General features: G+C 28.7%; 3 protein-coding genes across 6 annotated transcripts in view; all 3 read left to right on the forward strand.

The window, feature by feature from the left end:
* Positions 1-2,107, forward strand: part of LOC123260454 (peroxisomal hydratase-dehydrogenase-epimerase-like) — a 48,476-nt gene extending 46,369 nt beyond the window's left edge. The window contains exon 11 of the mRNA XM_044721555.1: positions 1,868-2,107. Coding sequence (XP_044577490.1) covers positions 1,868-2,056 — 189 coding nt within the window. The 3' untranslated portion in view covers positions 2,057-2,107. The remainder of the gene's footprint in view (positions 1-1,867) is intronic.
* An 8,787-nt stretch (positions 2,108-10,894) lies between these two features.
* On the forward strand, positions 10,895-13,574 carry LOC123262126 (odorant receptor 13a-like). 2 transcript variants are annotated; one of them, XM_044724213.1, is made up of 5 exons: positions 10,895-11,212; positions 11,300-11,862; positions 11,922-12,026; positions 13,216-13,374; positions 13,442-13,574. In XM_044724213.1, the coding sequence occupies exons 1-5, from the start codon at positions 11,008-11,010 to the stop codon at positions 13,496-13,498; spliced, it is 1,089 nt and encodes a 362-aa protein (XP_044580148.1). In that variant the 5' UTR covers positions 10,895-11,007; the 3' UTR covers positions 13,499-13,574. The 2 variants fall into 2 exon arrangements, with proteins under 2 accessions (XP_044580148.1, XP_044580147.1); XM_044724212.1 differs by having other exon boundaries at positions 13,216-13,567.
* Positions 13,575-13,981: 407 nt separating this feature from the next.
* Positions 13,982-20,379, forward strand: LOC123262124 (odorant receptor 13a-like). 3 transcript variants are annotated; one of them, XM_044724205.1, is made up of 6 exons: positions 13,982-14,349; positions 14,467-14,756; positions 16,607-17,184; positions 17,261-17,365; positions 20,039-20,197; positions 20,271-20,379. In XM_044724205.1, exons 1-6 carry the CDS (start codon positions 14,288-14,290, stop codon positions 20,322-20,324), a joined length of 1,248 nt encoding a protein of 415 aa, XP_044580140.1. In that variant the 5' UTR covers positions 13,982-14,287; the 3' UTR covers positions 20,325-20,379. The 3 variants fall into 3 exon arrangements, with proteins under 3 accessions (XP_044580140.1, XP_044580142.1, XP_044580141.1); XM_044724207.1 differs by lacking the exon at positions 20,271-20,379 and having other exon boundaries at positions 20,029-20,173; XM_044724206.1 differs by lacking the exon at positions 20,271-20,379 and having other exon boundaries at positions 16,607-17,365; positions 20,029-20,160.
* The last annotated feature ends 702 nt before the right edge of the window (positions 20,380-21,081 follow it).

Consider the following 21,081-nt stretch of genomic DNA (forward strand, 5'->3'; position numbering starts at 1 on the left):
ATATACATTTTACCAGTCCAAGCAAGTCAATAATTACAGTTTGATTTTTAGCGTTGCGTTTAAAATTTACCATTTTACTTTGTAAATATTGACGTTGCTTGTATTAGAAATTTACTAACTTTATTTTATACTTTTTAAATATCATAAGATCATTTTTTAGGTATGAAATGATAAATATCAAAGTCTGAATTCTTAATTATTATACTTTAATATTTTAGACATTTACATAGCGAATATTACTGTTTAAAATAGTATTTTTTTTCCATGTAAAAAGTAAATTGTAACGTTTAAATGGTAAATACCCGAGTAAAAATGAAATTATTATTTTTTACGGAAAAATAATAAATTGCGTTCGACCGCCGCACCACCGCTGCACGACCGCCGTTTGGCGGACTATTACGCCGCACGTTAAAAATTTACTCCCCCTAGCATCGCCGCACCACCGCTGCACCACCGCCGTACCAATGCTGTCGTACCTACAATTTCACAAAAAATGGTATCATAATTAATTTATCACGCAATAATTAATTAATAAATAATACGACTAGAAATATTAATGTAAGATCTATTGATCAACTTCCTTTTAATCAAATGCCTAATATTAAAAAAAAAAATTTTTTTTAAATCAGGCCAAAGCACCGCGAAATTATTAATTTTTTTAGTCGTATTGTTGATGTAGATTTTTAATTTCGTCCTCGGGTTGCACAGAAGTGGTACGCCTATCGAAATACTCTGAAAAAATTTTTAAAATTGAACTGTGATGGGATTCGAACCTGGATAGTCTGCATGGAAGTCTCGAACATTGCCAACTGCGCTGCAAGCCATAGTTAACTAAAAAAATTTTGTTAAGTTATTTGAATGATCAATAAATATTTTATTTCAATGTATATACCATCAAACAGCGGTATGGTGCGGCGGTGGTGCAGCGGTGGTGCGGCGGTTGAACGAAATTTATTATTTTTTCGTAAAAATTAATAATTTTATTTTTACCCGGGCGCGTCACAGCTGTGGTGCGGCGGTGGTGCAGCGGTGGTGCAGCGAATAGAAATTTATTTAATTGTCACGGCGCTGGTGCGGCGGTAGTGCGGCGAATAGATAAATTCTTTACTTGTCACGGCGGTGGTGCGGCGGTGATACGGCACTTGTAAAATAATCAAAATTGTCACGGCTGTAGTGCAGCGGTGGTGCGGTGCTTAAAAAGCCGTGCAGCGGTGTTGCGGCGGTGGTGCGGCGGAATTCTGTTTTTACTCGGGTATTATATAGTGAATAGTAAAATCACGATTCTACTATTTGAAATGGTAATTTTTAGCAGTTGATCATTACTTATTATAAATCGACTGTTATTTATTACAGTTTACTTTTTTCCGTGTAATCTTTACCATTATTAATAGTAACTATTACAATTTTCAATTATACCACCTATTAATTTGTGACTAATTAATTTTATTACCATTTCAGATAGTAGGAATTAATATTTTTGTATAGTAAATAGTATTAATTTTTCTCTGTGTATGTCCAATCACAAATTTTATTTTGATTTTTAACTTCCTGTCTTTTGTATATCTATTTGGATGTAATATATATAAATAAAGATTAAACTCAAGCCAAGCATGGGTAAAATTAAACGAGCATTATGAGGCGTGGATTTTTAAACTTTCCAAACGTTATTACTATTTTTCCATTTAAAAAATATTAAAAATTGTTATAAAATATTACCAATTGTAATTATCAACAGAATTTATCAATGAAATAATAAAATTAAACAGAGTGTCCATAATGAGGATTTTAACCTTACGCCGATAGCTCGCGTAGAGTTTATTGTGTATTATTTTATAAATTTATATTGATGAAATTTTTTATTTCACAGAGTATCTATCCAGGACTTGTGGCTACAAAAATTACCGGTGACTCAGTGGTGTTCAATAAACTTTTACGAAAGCTTACACAGATTGAGCCTAAGGATGTCGCTGACTGTGTCGTATTCGCATTATCAGCTCCTCTTCACGTACAGGTACAGATTTTTATCTATTACCTGATACGTTATACACCATTTTAATTTTTTACACAGGATAGTAATAAGTAACAAGATTAACCAATTAATTTTTTTTTATAGTTGGAAACAATACTCGTCAGCGCGGCACCAAAAAATTAATTTGTTTTCTAAATCCAGAAGCTAGAAAAATGCAAACAAAGATTTAATTTTTAGTCACTCTTGTGCTTATGAGACAAGACACCGAAAGTAGTTTCTCTGGAATAACACTAGTCACTTTTCGTGCAAGCCTGTTTCCTATCTGAATATGGCAATCACGAATTATAGATCATATTGTGTAGTTTTACCTTCATATATATATATATATATATATATATATATATATATATATATATATATATATATATATATATATATATATAAAAGAAAGGTAACAGATTTTGGTGTAAGGCTTCAATAAAATAAAATAATATTTATAATTAATAACCAAAAAATATTTTTAGTATTAATTATTTTTAAAAATAATTAAGTGCTAAAATAAACGAGTTTTTATTTTTAGGCGCTCAATATAATAAAAATAAAATTTACATTTGTTTTAATATGAAATTTTGAATTTTATGATGAATAATGTCCATTAAACAAGAATTCTCGTGTGTTTTTAATATTCTAAAATGAATACTGAATTATTTTCAATATTACTCAGAATACTGCATTGTATTTTTCTTTTATTTTTCTAAAAACACAAGCTCTAACTATAAACCGTAAACTCCCCTTTGTTTGTAGAAAAAAAACTCGAATATTATGATATGAAATTCATTTGTGAAAGCATAAATCCTCCGCCGATCGAAAGTTATAATTATTTAAGTTAGTATGCACTAGAAAGAGGTAAATGTAAATAAAAAATATCATTAAATATTAACTCTATTGCGGATAAATAGGGATTTTGGATACGTAAATAAAATCATTTATTACACTGTAAAAAAAAACCGGTGTGAGTCCATGCGGTGTACGGTGTTGAAAATTCCGGTATTAAATTCAACACCGAAATCGGTGTAGCACTAACATCATTCGCGGTGTAAATTTTTTTTTTTCGGTGTTAAATCGGTGTTATAAATTTTCCAGAGTTGATAATATTTTAATTAACACAATTTTTATAATTAAACTTTTTATGTTTAATAATTAAAAATAAATAATCAAAAAAAGTTAATATTTAATTTAGAAAGTTTAAAATAATAAAATATTAATTAGATAAAAATTTTTAATTAAAATAAATACACTGTAAAAAATTTCGATGTAAAAATGGACCCGGAGCATTCCGGGACATCATATAAATAATCGAAAACTTCAAAATAGTGCATTTTAGTAATAATTTCATAACTTTTAAGTATTTTTTTTAAGATTTTCGGAATACTTCTAATATAATTTTAGAATCAATGCAATTTATTTGAAGCAATTTAGTTGAAATTTTGTCCTCAAAACTTATGTGGAACCTTTTTTGAATAATCTTAAAACATTTTTTTAACTACTTGAGAACAAATTTTGAATACTTTTGAGACATTTTTCGGATATTTTTGAGACAATTTTGGAACATTTCTTGGACAGTTTAAGAGTGTTTTTACAAAAAATTTGAAACATTTTTAGAACAATTTTACGATAATTTTGAACGTTTTTTAAACGATTTTCATAGAGATAATTTATTTTTGCACAACTGTAGATTTGTCCCGAAATTAATGGATGAAAAATTTTTTGGACAATTTTAGGACGTTTTTGGGACAATTTAAGAATTTACGAATTACCCACCCGCGTAAAAAAAAATCGTCTTAAAATTGTCTTAAAACTGTCGTTCGTTTAAGATCTTAAACGTGACACAAACTAAGACTATTTTAAGACTCTTTTAAGACTCCAAAAAAAAAATTCCGAGAGCAGATTTTTGAAAATTTTGTTCTCGAATTTGTTGTGAAAATTAATTTTTAGACATTTTTTAGACGATTTTACGACTTTCTAACCGCAATATTTTTTAGTAAGATGTTATTGAATTGAATTTAAAATTGTTAATAGTATATTTCTTACCTAGGGCAGGAAAATAAGAAATGTCTCAGATTACATGTAATTGTTGACCGAGGCGAAGCCGAGGTCGACAAACATGTGATCTGAGGCTTTCTTATTTCCTGCCCGTGGTGTGAATACTATTTTTCTCCTCGACGGAGGCAGAAAGCGGCATTTTCATTTAGCGCAGCGGGCGGAAAATTAACGCTTTCCGCCCGGAGGGGAGAAAAAAATTATTATCTGACAATTTTAAGACGTTCCGTTTTAATGTTCCGGGGCTCTGTCGCTGTTAGCTCATCTTAAAATAGTCTAAATTTTTTTTTAAGATTTTTTAAAGACAAATTTAAGATAATTTTAAGACAATTTAAAAACGCTCCATAATAATTTTCCGGAGCTGTCACTGTGATGTCATCTGAAAATAGCCTAAAAATTTTTTAATATTTTTTTTAAGACTATTTAAAAATTATTTTAAGACTTAAATCTTAAAATAGTCTCAAAAAAATCTTAAAATCGTCTTGAAAAAATCTTAAAATAGTCTTAAAAAAATCAAAATAATTATTACAAAATTTTTAGGCTATTTTAAGATATCACCGTGACAGCTCCAGAAAATTATTATGGAGCGTCTTAAAATTATTTTAAATTATTCTTAAAAAAATCTTAAAAAAAAATTTAGACTATTTTAAGATGGGCTAACAGAGACAGAGCCCCGGAACATTAAAACGGAACGTCTTAAAAAAGTCTTAAAATTATCAGAAAATAATTTTTTAACAATTTTAAATTCAATTTAAAAACATCTTATTCAAAAATATTGCGGTTAGAAAGCCGTAAAATCGTCTAAAATATGTCTAAAAATTAATTTTCACAACAAATTCGAGAACCAAATTTACAAAAATCTGCTCTCGGAATTTTTTTTTTTTGGCGTCTTAAAAGAGCCTTAAAATAGTCTTAGTTTGTGTCACGTTTAAGATCTTAAACGAATGACAATTTTAAGACAATTTTAAGACGATTTTTTTACACGGGTATTTACGGTGAAATTCAAAGAATTTTCTTTTATAATGATAATATAATGCTGTTGTGTAAGCTATACGAGACTATGTGTTACAATATGAGTTTATGTGCAAATGAAATATCTGGAAAAAAAAAGTAAAGTTATCAAATTATTTATTTTAACATGTTTAAAACATCCATTATATTATGAGAAACATTATGGTTACGATAAAAATAATTATTATATTGTTCCTAAACAATTAATATTGTAAATATTATTTAACTTGTTGTATAACATTCATTAAATCAATTTCTGCGTAATTTTATAAATTGAAAATTCTTAAATAAATGTTACTTGTCTCATTTTGATAAATATTGAATATTAATTGTGTTTCATGGATCATGTAATATTCATACTCCGATACGAAGAATATATAGCGAGGCTTTCGCCTACCTCCGAAGAGGCCGTTTCCTGGGCTCAAAAGAGCTATACACGCACGTATATCTATCCTACCCTCACATAGGAAATACACAGCCAAGTTTGCCGGCAAGGAAAAACCCTGCCCTCAAGCATTTACGCTATCATAGGACAGATGTGAATTGAGTTGAATTTAATGTCAATCTGTCCTCGTACTCAGTTAACTGTATCAACCCATTCAACGACTGCGTTAGCCTGATCGGTAATATAATGACAACTCGACCAGTTACCAGCGGGGCCCATGCGGGGAGGTACAGCCGTAAGACCTGTTTGAGCCATAACACTTATCCCTCCTTACAAGAGTCTCGTTCGTTCGTCTGTCTAGTCTAGTCCCCGAATCTTTGAGCTTACCTGCGTTGCCAAATAATTTTGACAACGTCACGAGGCCTTGCTCAGAAATACTCCGATACGGTGTAAATTTGTTCTACTGTTACACCGATATTACACCGGATTTTTAACAGCGCAAAAGAGCACTGCTACACCGGTGTTAATACACAGGTGTTACATAGCGGTGTTAAAATGAGTCCATTTTAACACCGCTTTTTTATTAAGTGTATTAACATTCTTAACGCATGGAAAATGAAAAAAAAAGTTGAAATTAATTTATTATTCAATATTTCCACGTGATGAATTCAAGTTTTAATCCTCAAAATTACAATACTATGTTTCTGCATAACTTTACCTTATTTAGAAATTGCAAAAAACAAAAAAAAATTTTTTTTTGAAATTCAAAAATTGATATTTTTGAAAAAAAAAACACCCTTCTATATTTCAGAATTTTTTAAGATGATTACTATGTATTATACAAAAAAAAAATTGAGCTAAAATTTTAACTTCGAGCGTCATTTTTAACGATTTAAAAATAAAAGCGTTTTTTGTAAAAAATTGCGTAAATTATGTGTAAATTCAATTTAAAACAAAAAAGAATTTTTCCCATGTTAATTAAATGAGAAACTAAAATAAAAAAAGCGACCCCTTAGAGTTGAGCTATAGGGCTCGTGTTTGGTGAGGATTTTTTTTATATCAAATAGAAACATTTGAGAGGGTAAGAGTTAAAAAAAAAAAATTAAAAAGTTTTTTTGAATCACCCTAGTAGTCAATCATGTATTTTCTTTTATCTTAGAATTTCGTACATTGTACAGTTTATTATAATTATTTATTCTTTTTCAGAACAGACAATCAACTGCCGTTTATTCAAATACTGCTATTTTAATGTTAGCTGAATTATGTCACCTAGGTTTTTGGTGTCTTTTTGGAAATTTGATATTGAACGAAGTATTTACTCTAACTATTGTTATTATTACTACTACAAATTATTATATTACGGATAATAATTGTTTGTATTTTATGACAGACGGAAAAAATTCATCAAAGTCAATATAACTCGGGTTGGGAGAGTGAAGGTAATATAGAAGTGCGAAATCTTATAAATTCATTGATTAGAAGTAAAAAGCCATTGCAAATAACAGTAGGAAAATTTTTCATACTGTCTCTGGCAACTTACTTAGAAATAAGAATCATATTATATTATATTTAACATTTAATATCTATATAAAAAAAAAAAATTTTCTGCAATTTCGAATGCATACCACTACAAATTTCACTTATTGATGAAGAATTTAAAAATTTTATTCGAAAAACACGTTTTTTTTTTTCTTAAATTAAATATCTTTCAAATGAATCGACCGATTTTTACGAACTTGGTGGCGTTTCAAGCAGTTTTAAACACTTAATATCATCAACTTAATAGTTTAAAAACCAGCTGAGAAGAAATTTTAAAGTTATCTGAAAAAAACACTTTTCTCTAAATTTTTCGACAATAATGAATCTTAATAATTAAACGAATCTATCCATTGTCATGCGTTTTGCGGCAATGAATGTTGTTTTTTTAAGTTTGAACGGAAAAAAGTAAACTGTAATAAATAAAAGTCGATTTATAATAATTAATGATCAACTGCTAAAAATTACCATTTCAAACAGTAGAATCGTGATTTTACTATTCACTATATAATATTTACCATTTAAACGTTACAATTTACTCTTTACGTGGAAGAAAATACTATTTCAAGCAGTAATATTCGCTATGTTAATGTCTAAAATGTTAAAGTATAATAATTAAGAATTCAGACTTTGATATTTATCATTTCGTACCTAAAAAATGATCTTATGATATGTCAAAAGTATGAAATAAAGTTAGTAAATTTCTAATACAAGCAACGTCAATATTTATAAATTAAAATGGTAAATTTTAAACGCAACGCTAAAAATCAAACTGTAATTATTGACTTGCTTGGACTGGTAAAATGTATATTTTAAAAGTATAATTTTTACTGCTTCAAATGTTAAATTCTTCCAGAGTGGGACCCCCTTCTCTTTCATCTGAGTTTCCTTTCTCCTCATAATATGAACTATATATTGAAATGGCAATTTTTACTGTTTGAAACTGTAATTTTTTAAGATGAAAGAGTCGTTATTTACTATAGTGACAGCTACTAATCACTTATTTTGGATATTAAATTATAAATTGTGGCTTTTATACTTTCTACATTAAGTTCTGTAATATTTATATTTTTGCCACCCCGATGTCCGCTTTACTGTTTGAAACTATAAAAATTAACCGGAATCCGAGTGAATATTACACTTTACTTTTTTCCGTGTAGAGCTGATTAGATTTCGGAATTGATCGCTAGTTTAAAAGTTATTGACAAAAAAACATTTTTTTGAAAATATTATTTTTGAGATTTCTCAAAATCTATCCATTCGAAGTGATTTAAATTTCCATGAAATCCAAAGACAAAAAAACTTTTTTGAATGCCGTAAACCGTGTTTCAAGCGATCAAGTCTTCAAAAAGTTATTACATACATATATAGATAGACATTAAGTCAGCCTTCTATCTAAAAATTTTCTGAGTTAAAGAAGATATTACTTGATTAAAGATAATTTTTTTTTCTGTATACAATGTACAAATAAAAATGATCACATCAAAAACCGCAATTGTTTCTATAAATTAAGTAGTTAACATAAAATTTAATGATTTAGCACACTAGAATGTTAAATTCTACACACTAGAGTGTAATATTCAACACACAAATTTCAACACTTTACACTCTGACGAAAAATTTTTTGCTGTGTATTTTGTTCTCAGGTGATTCAGAAATCCTACTCATACTTTGCTATACTTAATACGGTGCACAGTGGTGATGAGTAAAGATGATTAACCTGTAGAACTCAATATTATTTAGAAATCGAATGACTAATTAAGTTTAGTCAACAATTAATGGAAATCTACGTGTTCACTGTACACATATACTTAACAATAAATAGTTATTTTAAATGACTTCTGTCTGTACTCATTGTACCACAATGTTTTTTTTTAGGATTAAGAGCAATATTACATTATTAACAATATTAAATATAATTTAATCGATATCTTCCTACAAAAAAAACCTTGTTACTTGCTTTTAAAGTGTCTTTAATCGAAGTTTCCAGTAGTACTGATTTGGTTGGTCGAATTCGGTAATGAGTATCTAATTAAAAGAATACTAATTTCACAGTATTCAATAATATAAATCACTTAAATAAATATACCCAAGATTATAATTAATTACGTGGTAAACGATGTTCCTGTCATTGTCTGTAAGAAGAAAAAGAAGAAGATACGTGACCTTTCGGAAAAAGCATCGGTACCTAGAACGGTAAGTCGCAAGTTCAATTCTATTTCGAGTTACGCTGATAGAAGGATTTAGTTCTATTTAATAAGATTTAGCAACAGATACTAAATGATTTAGTAACAAACCTTTCACTACCAAATATTTAGTAATAGGTATTATAAATCATTTATTAAAACCCATTTAGTTCCACCAAATTAATATTTAGAAGTATTTAACAAATGATTTATTGGTACTCAATAAATCGTTTATTGGTATCAAAGAAATTAATTTTTTAACTAATTTTAGCATGTAACTCAACTTTTTAACTTAAAATAAATAAAAATAATTAGATAAATAAATAAATAATTTTAAGTAAAAATATAAGGTATTATAAAGAAAAGAATCTCATTAAATTATATTTTTTTGTTTGAGACATTTATAAAATTTAAAATTAAACAAGTTTTTAACATATCAATAATAGACGAATTACAAAATGTAAACTAAACTTCACTGAGAAAAGACATAAATATATATATATATATATATATATATATATATATATATACTACTAATTCACTTTAGTGCTCCGTATTAAATCCTTCTATCAGTGTATTATTATTAAAAATCTGGAAACAACTGTAATTTTTTATTTTTTTGTACAAATTCGACTTGTTAAAAAAAAAAAAATAAATTTTTTATCGTGAAGAACATACATTTTAGAAAAAATCAGCTTGATAATAAAATTAATTTTTTCAACTCGATGTTCAGACAATCTTAGCATGCACACATTGATACTCGCGTTTCATTAGATAATATGAGCGCATACTCGTCTTAAGTTAGTCTCCCCTTTATTAATTTTTCACAAAACTCGTCAACAAATAAGTCAAAGATAAAAATGATTTCTTCGTCTAAACAAACACCGTGAAATATAATAGTATAAATGTCAATAATAAAAAAAAAAAAAGAAAGATATCACGGCCTCTTAATCTGGAAAAAATAGCAACTCGTACGGGTTTATTTAAAAAAAAAAAATTATTTACCTTTACTACACTCTAGCTTCTGTCTGCCTAGTGTACATAATAGTAATTGCATATCGATTGATTAATATCCGAGTAAACTAACATGTAATTTTCCGAGTAAAGCCGAATGTACAGAACATATTTGATGAAGTTTTTTTCTTGCTTATAATAAATTACCCTATAATTTATTGTCCATACAGTATTTTTCGTGGTAAAGTAAATTATTTTATAACTAAAAATAAAAATACATGTTGCGCTGAGAGATCACTCAACTTATAGTTTCTTAGATAAAGAATATGAAAGTTGTGCCCATAGAACACCGCAATGGAGTTAAATTAAAAATATTCGGATTGAGGTAAAAATCATATAATTATTTTTTGCGAGTTTATGAATTTTTTAACTAAAGTTTTTTTTAAAATTACTCTTTTTGGTGACATTTAATATATAACAGTGATACTTTTAAAATATTTACCGACGTAATCACTGCTATTGATGTAGATTTTTTAATCGGAATGTTCGTAAGAACAATATTTATTTGCATTAACACGGTTAAAAATTCCAATTACATTTTTTTCTGTAGTTCTTACATAAGCGCCTATCCTATACTGTACACAAAATTTTTTTAACGTAATGATAAAAAAATTTCAACTGTGTAATTTCATATAATTTATTCATGCTATTATTTTAATATTTAACATCAAGTTTATTTCTTGTGAGAATATACTATTTATTTAAAAAACATAAATGAAAAAAGATTATTAGGAATATGGAGTCTCAATCACTCGTCGCCATGTTTAAAATTGAGTTACTACTGCTACAAACATTTATCATTTGTAATGATCCTCATATTTGGTTCCACACTGACGGCCGACCTTATAATAAATTACAATGACTTATCAGTGTTAACCGATGATGGCTGCTACATTGCCGGGATATCGGTAATAATATTCAAACTATACAAGTTTAACAGCGTCCACGAAAGAATAAAATTACTCGTCGATGAGATCCACAGACCTATGGATATCCTTAGCCGATCACCAGGTGAGCTTTAATGATAAATATCCATTAAAATGAATCAAAGGTATGACTTATTATCAAAATAAACTAAAATGAAATTTTACCCTTCAGATCTCGAAGCAAGGAAACTAATAAAAAGAACAGCTTTTTTAGAAAACTCGATGGACAAATTTTTCATTGTCCTCGGGTGTTTTCTGGCCGCAGCTCTAACTTTTTTCGTGCCCAAACAAGATGGCGCGCTGCCTATCCGCGCTGTGTTCCCCTTTGACACTGCGGTGGCGCCCATGCATGAGCTGGCGTTTGCAGTTCAGGCTTTCAGTATTTTTTACGGCTTGTTGACAATCGTTTTTATGGATGAACTTATCATCACGCTTATCATGTGGATTAATTGTCAGTTGGTGATATTGAGAAGAAATTATGAGACTTGCGGCAGGAATGTTGATAGATCAGAGAATGAGGATAAGTTATTGAATTATACCTTCGTGATGTTTGATGAGACCGATCCTTCGAAACTTGAAGGGAACTTTGTCGATAAATTTAAGTACTGCATTAAACAACATCAGCGGTTGATTATAGTCGTCGATCATCTGAATGAAATTTTTAGCTCGAGTATGTTAATGCAGCTTTTTGCTAGTTTTTCTATGATTTGCTTGACGGGATTTCAAGCTGTACTGGTGAGTACAGAATAATTGAATTTAAAAACAGCTTTAGAAAAATCGGTTTTATTTTTTAGGGTGCTAATGAAAAGGAACATATTTTCAAATTTATTCTTTATCTCGGTGCTGCGTTTTCTCAATTACTTAACTGGTGTTGGTTTGGTAATGAACTTCTCCATAAGGTAACGCGAAAAAAAGTCCTATAAAAATTATCAAATAATCTGTTAAAATTATAGTTCTTTAAATATATTTTTTGCATGGTATAAATTGTCAACCTAGTAAATGTCAATTTTACTTTGGGAAATATGTAAATTTTACATTGCAAATAGACAAATAGAAAAAATATTGAATTTATATAGAAAAAAAAGGAAATTTAATTTAACTTACAAGAAAGGAAATATTAATTTAGTAATAGAAATTTTGCACGCCCTATAGCGCGAAACGCTTGAGGTTATGCTTTATACTCGGCTCGTCAAGGTCAAGCAATTTTGTGATCTTTAAATGCCTCTTTCACAACCATATTACACTTATACAATGATATAAGTAGATGTACACCGAAAAAACACTTAAATTAAACCATCTTTTACTTTCTAAAATCATTTAATGTTGCTATTTTGAAAAAAAAAAAAAAAAAAAACGTTTTGAAAAAAATTTTACGTGGACATCCGGATGTCACTCCATTTTGGATGTACCAACGATTACTCCCGAACAAACTGATATTTCAAAACCGGACCTTTTTTATTAGTTTAAGAATTCGATGAACTGGGTCCGTATTTCATATCAGTGGCCTAGTTTACGTAGTTTTTTTTTTTAATTGAATTTCTATTAAAATTCACTACGATACAACTGTACAAAGCCAAACGAAATTTTCTTATTTGTCACGTGAAAACTATGGCGCCACTTGATTAATCTAGATTTTTTAGACTGCGTGCGCATATGATAAGAAAAAAGCGCGCCGATATTTAAAAAAAAAATAAAAAATTATCTTAAGAAATTACTTAATTATAATTTTTTTTTTTAATCAATTACACAATTAATTTTTTTCTTAATAAATGAATGAGCGTTATGAGGCGTGCACTTGGATTTTCCAAATTTTTTTGATTTTACATTCAAAAAATTTACTATTTGAATTTGTATAAAATTTTATAGTGCCAAAACTCTTATAATGACATAAAATTTTTTTTCCCGGGTATGTTATTTTTACAGATCTAATCTTGTGAATTTAACAGTGTTCTATTGTAAATATGGCATAAAATTACCGTGTAATTTTTTACATAACCATTTCTATAATTTTCACAGCAAAAAAAATTTTCACAGAATTAAAAGAAAAATTTTGAAATGAATAACGATTTATTGTTGTATATCTATCAGAGTGCTTCCTTAACATATGGTCAGTGGTCATCCGGATGGGAGAACCATATAAATAAAAGTTTAAAACCATTGATGATAATTTCACTTATGAGAACACAAAAAATTTTGCAACTTCAAGCTGGAAACTTTTACAATATGTCTTTACATACATTTACAGCGGTAAAAAAAATCAATAGCATAATAAAAATATTTTATAAATTTTCATTATGGATAATTTTATTTTTAGGTTTTGAAGAATTCGTATTCTTTTTTTGCGTTACTTACTAAAGTGACTGACAATTGATAAGTAAATTTGAAAAGTTTTTTTTTCAGTTGAGAAAATTATTTTTAATACGAAGAAGTTTGTAATTATAAATAAAATTTATTATTAATATTAAATTCCTCTAACTATTTTAATTTTATAAATTTATATCAAGTAGAATAAACTCCAATCGAAACAATTATTTAGTTGATTTTATTATTAGATTCAAACTTTTTTTTCATCAATCCAAATTTTAAGTTTTCCAAGCAAGAGCTTGAAATGCAATTGTCCACAAATTTACACTTAAAAAATATTACTTAAGTATTTTTATTAAAACTTTATTATTAATTCGTTCAAGTATGAATTTTTTTTATTAAATTAAAATAATATAATTCAATTAATATATTCACTCTGTTTACTAACGTTCAAATGTTCAGATTCTATTTTTCGCGTTCAAACTGGCTATAAAAAAATTAAAGCCATTATTTCGAAGTTAATAAAATACAATGCTTCCTACATAACACATAAGAAAAAAATCAATCATACAATATATTTTTGCACCTAACTTCCCCTTTTGTAAGTAAAAAAAAAACTCAACCCCCCTCAGATTTAACCCTTAATTTTCTTATAGCTGTTATAATGAATAGCCGATGCAAAATTCATCGAAAAAAATGCGGTAATTATATAGCTTACATTATAATGTAAGAAAATTGTCTTAAAAATAAATTTTCAGCAATATAACAAAATTGATGGCTTGTGGATTTTTTGCAGTATGTTATCAAGTTCTTGAAGCAGTATCGTCAATGAAATAAAACAAAGTTTACTTCAAAAATGAAACTTCGATCTATATATTCACGTCGAACCGTCCTAAGCATGGCGATAGCCGGACTTAGGTCAAGTCTTAGGGCACACCAGACTGTGTGTTGTTTTTTATTTTTAAAATAATTTTAACAATTTATTTAAGGACATTGTTGTTGAAAATCAACGTAATTAATTTTGAGATCTTTTAGGTTGTGCGGTATTTGGAGCCTCGATTCGTCGACGCCAGTCAGTCTGAAGCTCCTCCACAATATTTCGAATATTTTGGGCATTATTACACTGGCTATTTTTGTAGGAACATTAACCGCAGATCTGATGGGTAATTTAAATGATCTTTTGATCGCTACCGACGATGGATGCTACCTCGCTGGAATATCTGTTATTATTTTCAAAGTGTACAAGTTTCATCGCCAGCACAAGAGAATTAAAAACTTGACGGACGCAACGTATCGCCCGATTCATGAATTCAAAAAATCTGAAGGTAAAAAGGTTAATTATTGACATTATCTTATTTTGTAATGTACTAGCAATCCCTGCTCGTTTCGGTGAGCATGAGTTTCAGAAAACTTAAATTTTTGAATAATTTTTTTTTAATTGTTAATTTATTTTCTACTTACAATTTAAAATAAAAAATTAAAACTCGCAGAAAATAAATATTAAAAATAAATAACATTGAAGTTTTATTTGAGCTTGAATGCTTTTTTAAGGGGATTTATTTTTCAAATTTTTTTGCAATATTTAAAAAAAATCGGTAATAATAATTCATTGTTCTTTACATAGAATTAATCACGTAAGATTTTAATAATTCAAGAAAATAAAAAATAATTTTTGTTCTTTTTTTTTTAGTCAAAAATATTAAATATTAAAACAGATCGTAAGGATGATTTTTAATTATTTTTTTTCATTTAATTATTGCAAATTTTTTTATGTAAATAAATAAAATATGAAAAGTTAACAATTTTATTTATTTACGATAACTTTTATGTTTTCATCATAAACTTGGCTCTTCAGAACCAAAAGGACGTGTAATTTGAAATACGCCTTTTTGATATTAATGACCCAAATTAGTGCTTTGACTTTGATACTTTAAAAGATATTAAAAAAAAAATAATAAAATAAAATAGAAACGTATTTATCCAGAAAAAATGATATCGCACGCCTCATAAGCGAAGCGTTGAGGTTGTGCTCTACTCTCGACATTTCAAAAAAAGCAGTTTTCTCGAAACTGAAATTGATTTTTTGTTATTTATATTGCACTTACAGGTTAATATGAGTACACTTATATCAATTCAAATAATTTATCAGGCACATAAAATATATTTCAATAACAATTTTTTTGTTTAACATAGTAAATAATAACATTAAACATAATCTTTTCTGGACGTCCGTGTATGAATGGGTGTATGTGGCAAGGAAATTGGTCGAAAAAATGATCGTACCGGAATAATTTTTTTTTTAACTTTTTAGTAGATTTCATAGAAATTGCATTGGTTCTCATGACGGAACTTTTGAAAAATTTTGCTATATTTCGACTCAGCTCGTCAAGCGGATTCAGAAAATGCATATGGTTCAAAAGTATATATATATATGTATATATATACGATATAATCGGCATTGTCTCTTCTCTAACTCCCGTAATTCTATACGGATCCCAATAAAACGTAACATACTTATTCTTAGGACGATTTCCGAGGTTGTTCTAAGATGAGCCAATTTGTCGATTAGTTTAAAAATCAGAGCAATTCAAAAACTTTCAAAAATCGCAAAAAATTTTCACTTTTACCTTATTTCCGTGCAATAACAATGAGACGCGATATCCTATCGGACTTCTGTAAATTGCATTTGAAAGCTTATTTAATAAGCTTCAATTTGTGTACTTATTTATTTCTCCAAATTAAATAGTTTAGGAATAATAGCAATTCAACAATTTTCAAAAATCGCAAAAATTTTCACTTTTACCGTATTTTCGTGCAATTACAATTGAAGGCGATATCTCATCAAAATTCTATAAATGGCATCTGAAAGCTTATTAAATAAGCTTTAATTTGTGTACCTCACTATCAGTCTAGGCCAAAAATCACCTGCTTTCTCAGACAGATTTAATGAAATTTTACTTTTGCATTCGTTTTGACGTCATTGTTGGTTAATCAAACAGAAATTTATTTTTTTTTTTTTTCGTATGCAACCCTAGTAGTATTTTTATTATTCATCATGAAATCTACTTCCATTTCGGCTGCCGAATGGTCTTTTTATCTTTTATTTTAATCAATTTTATTGTGAAAAATGAGATTATGAGGCGTGCACTTTTGGATTTTCCAAACTTTTTTTCAGATTCTGGAGTGAAAGAAATTTTAGAAACTAACAAATTTTACGAAGACCTTGGGTTCACTTTTTTTGTGACACTCGGAGGATTTTTGGTTATCGCGTTGATATTTTTCGTCCCAACTGAAGACGGTGCGTTGCCAATACGGGCTCTTTACCCGTTTAACACGACAGTGTCCCCGATGCACGAATTGGCGTTCAGCCTGCAGATTTACGCGGTAAGCTACGGTCTGATGGCCATATTGATGATGGACACAGTCGGCTTGGGAATAATGAGATGGCTCCATGTCCAATGCATAATTCTTGCCGCGAATTATAAAAATTGCCGGCTGGATAATCAATCCACTTACCTTAAATGTCAGGAAAATTCTGACGTAATTCTGTCATTTTCCACATTTGATGAACAAGATAAAGAAATTACAGGAAGTACCGATTGTTTTGTCGCGAGATTTAGAAGGTGCATAAAGAATCACCAGCGACTCTTGGATACAATTGACGAACTTAACGCCTGCTTTAGCAGCAGTATGTTGATGCAGCTGTTTGCAAGCTTCTCGATGATTTGCTTAACTGGTTTTCAAGCCGTTTTGGTGAGTAACATTCATTGGAGTTTATTTTCTAAGGTAATTAATTTAAATGTAATTGATTATGATTTAATAATCAAAGGGCGCAACCACAAAGACAAGTTTAATGAAGTTTGTTCTCTACTTGGGCGCAGCATTATCTCAGCTACTCTACTGGTGCTGGTTCGGCAATGAATTACTGTACGAGGTATACTGATTAAGAAAATTAAGTTAATTAAAAAAAAAATTTTTTTTAGCCAAGTAATCATTCCGTAAAACATTGCATGAACTAAGCGCGTACACTGAAAAAAAAATTAACTTGATTCAAGATAAAAATTCTTGAACCAAGAATATAATTTTGAAGAGGGTAATTGTCTTGAATCAAGACAAAAAATTCTAGAATCAAGTAAAATTTCCTTAAGGGGGAAATACGTGTAGAAGGCCATTTTCATGTTGATTTTCATTAATTTTTTTAAGGTATAAAAAATTAATATTATTTATTCAAACGATCAGGTTATTTCATACATATATTTATGAGTATTTTTTCGTATTGAACAACAATATAAGTGAACAAATAGCGGAGATATCAGCTGATACACATCGTAGGTTGTCATCCGACTTAGCAATCTGTGTGCAGTATGGAAGCCACAATTTTTATTTGAAATCAATGGCACAGAAAAATTACTTCATTTATATGTGTATCTTCCATATGAACCTCAATTTAAAAAAAAAAAATTAGGAAAACGGTTGACCCTGAAGGCCATCCCTGCAACTTCCTGCTCATTTCGTACCTAAGCGCTTAAAATTGCATTTATGATGTTTTTGAGCTCTTCGAGCTCAAAAATACAGTTTATGAGTTATTTCGAGCTCTCCGAGCTCAAAAAACTAGCTTTCCTATGCTTTTAAGCTCTTCGAGCTTAAAAGTCTTATCCAAGTTCGATGAAACACAATTTTTTTAATTTTCAAACTGCTATAACTTTTGAATGAATCAACCGATTTTCACGCGGTTGGCGGCGATCGATGTAGTTTTTTGAGCTATATAAAAAATTTGGAACAAAAAAATTGATCTGATGAAAAATTTCGGAGTTATTACAAAAAAGCACTTTTTTCGATTTTTTTCGACAACGATATCTCACGAACGCATCAACCGATTCTGACGCTTTTGGTGGCGATCGATGCGGGTTTTCAAGGTTTAGAGCTGATTAGTTTTTGAGGTTGATCAGTTAAGCCAATTCGGAGATATTTAAAAAAAATGAAAAAAAAAACAACTTTTTTTTTCACTTTTTTTGCGATTTCTCAAAATCTACTGGTCCGAATCGGTTCCAACTTACAGGAAATCTAAGTTCGGCGAAGACCTTTTGAATGACACCAACTGCGATCAAATCGGTCAAGCCGTTCAAAAGTTATAAGAGGTTTACACACACACACACACACACACACACACACATACAGACGTACGGACATCATCGTAAAAATAGTCAGGGAAGCTTCTTAGGGCTTTAAAACGTCGAGATCTGTTGAAACCTCGATTTTTGCAAAACGGGGTGAAAACAATAACTCTGATTTTTCGAAAATCTTCGATTTTCTTAGCGGGAAGTTAAAAGTAAAAATTTGCATTTTTTTAGAGGGCTGCGAAATTAAGCCGTGATTTTTTACCACTTTTTCACACATTGTTTATTAAAAAAAAAATAGTTTAAATAAAAATATCGCTTTCGATTGAGGTTCATATTCAAGGTAATTGTATAAAGAAAATTATAAGCCATATCGCAAGATGATTGGTTTAAAACTCTTTGAGCTAGACTGCACACAGTTTTGAAAAAACTCGTTTGAGAAAAAAAAAGTGACAGAAAAAGTTAATGTAAAATAGTATTGAAGTAATTACTAAATCGCTTATAAATTTTGAACGAATAGGAATTTTGACTTGAAATTTTAAATCTATATTTTGGAATAGTTATACAAGCGATTTATAAAAAAAAAATTGAATTTTTTTAAGCTTGTACACGTATTTACCCCCTTAAATCAAGAATTTTTCTACTCAAATCGAGAATATAAAATTCTTCAAAATTATAAACTTGATTCAAGAACATTTTTTTTCTGTATATGTTTTAATATCGCCTAAAAAGTAAATTGTGGATTTTGATACACTAAATAATATCTAATAATTATAATATGTACATAAACGAAATAAAAATCACACTATTTGATGAAAAAATGATTGCTAGATCGATTGAAAACATTTGAATGTCGATAAATATACATTTTTTATATAAAAAAAAAAGTGTTTAAATAATATATGGTGTAGATTTTTCAACGTCTTGCTCTCTGGTAAACATTAAAACTTCCGAAAAATTTCTTTTTTTTCTTCAATTTTTTTTTTAAATTCTTTTTTGGTCGTTTTCGGATTATCGTATTGGAAATCAAATCTTAATATCGTTTAAGAAATTTTAGTCTCTTGACTACACTATACTCAATTGTCGCGAAGCCTGCTGAGCGTCGGTAAAACAGCCCACAATTGGTTTTTTTTTTTTTTTCATGATTTGATCATTTGAAAAGCAAAAAGCCGTTCAACTCGTATTAAAATAAAAACTATTCGTAGAAAAATTTGAACGAACTTTAAAATTGAACTGTAAATAAAATTAATTTCTTCAAATTAACTTATCATTAAAATTTTTTTTTTAATCAATTAATAAAAATCTTGAATGAAATTAATAGAAAACAAGTTTTAATTTATCTGAAAATTTGGGTTAGAAATAAAATAAATAAATTTTTATAAAAGTATAAGAAAAACGTCTTAATGTTAATAGAGACAAAGGTTTAATCATCTTGAAAAATTACCATCGCTTATTAATGATAAAATAATAAAGTTGTTAGAGTTACACAGAGGGTGACATTATTATCAAGTCAATGGATGTCAGGCTGGGAAAATGAACTTGGTTCAAATATTCAGCCGTTGTTGATCGTATCGATGATACAGACAATGCGACCATTAAAACTACACGCAGGTCCGTTTTTCACGATGTCCATGGAAACGTTTATATCCGTATGATTTTGCTTATATATATTTTTCTATTATTTGTTGGGCTTAAAATGTATTTATTTAAAAATTTACACAGATTATCAAGAGCTCCTACTCGTTCTTCGCCTTACTGACCACAATGACTGACTGAAGAAGCACCATCTTACTTGTTATCATTATTAATGTTGTAGTTTATTAAAATAGCTTTTAGAAATATGTTGTTGTAAATAAATTTATCTTAAAATTTTTTAACAATAATACTATAATAATCATATTATTTAAGCAAAGGGTAACTAATTATCAAATTGTACAGGCCGTATACTTTGACAAACACTTTAAGGTAGTATCTCCACGAAAAGCATATTTCAAGAAACTTATGGAATTTTTTTTATCGAAAGAGAAATACATTAATAATTCACCACCAAAATTTCAGATCAATTTCAATTCATCGCACCGTTTTTGAGTAATTAATTTTCCAAATAGCATCTTTTACACGTAGAGGTATAGAGAGATGGTAAAGTTAGTATGAAATCTTCCGTACCTTTTAAGGTTAGTATGAAATCTTCCGGATAATTAATTACTTAAAAACGGCTCGGTGAATTGATCTGAAATTTTGGTGGTGAATTATTAATATATTTATCTTTCGATAAAAAAAATTTCATAAATTTCTTGAAATATGCTTTTCGTGAAGATACTACCTTAACCAAGTATCAGTTTTTAGAAACTCAGAAAAAAATTTTGTTTGGGTCAAGAAAATTTTTTGCAGTTTTAATTAGAAACTGAAATTTTTTCAGGTCGAAAAAATAATTTTGTTATCTTGACTTAAAATTATTTTTTACTGAGCTAAATATAATTTTATTGTTATTCAGGTTCTACAAAGGGCATATTCTTTCTTTGCGATTCTCAAT

Source organism: Cotesia glomerata, linkage group LG3, assembly GCF_020080835.1.
Source record: "Cotesia glomerata isolate CgM1 linkage group LG3, MPM_Cglom_v2.3, whole genome shotgun sequence".
In the NCBI taxonomy this organism is placed as follows: domain Eukaryota; kingdom Metazoa; phylum Arthropoda; class Insecta; order Hymenoptera; family Braconidae; genus Cotesia; species Cotesia glomerata.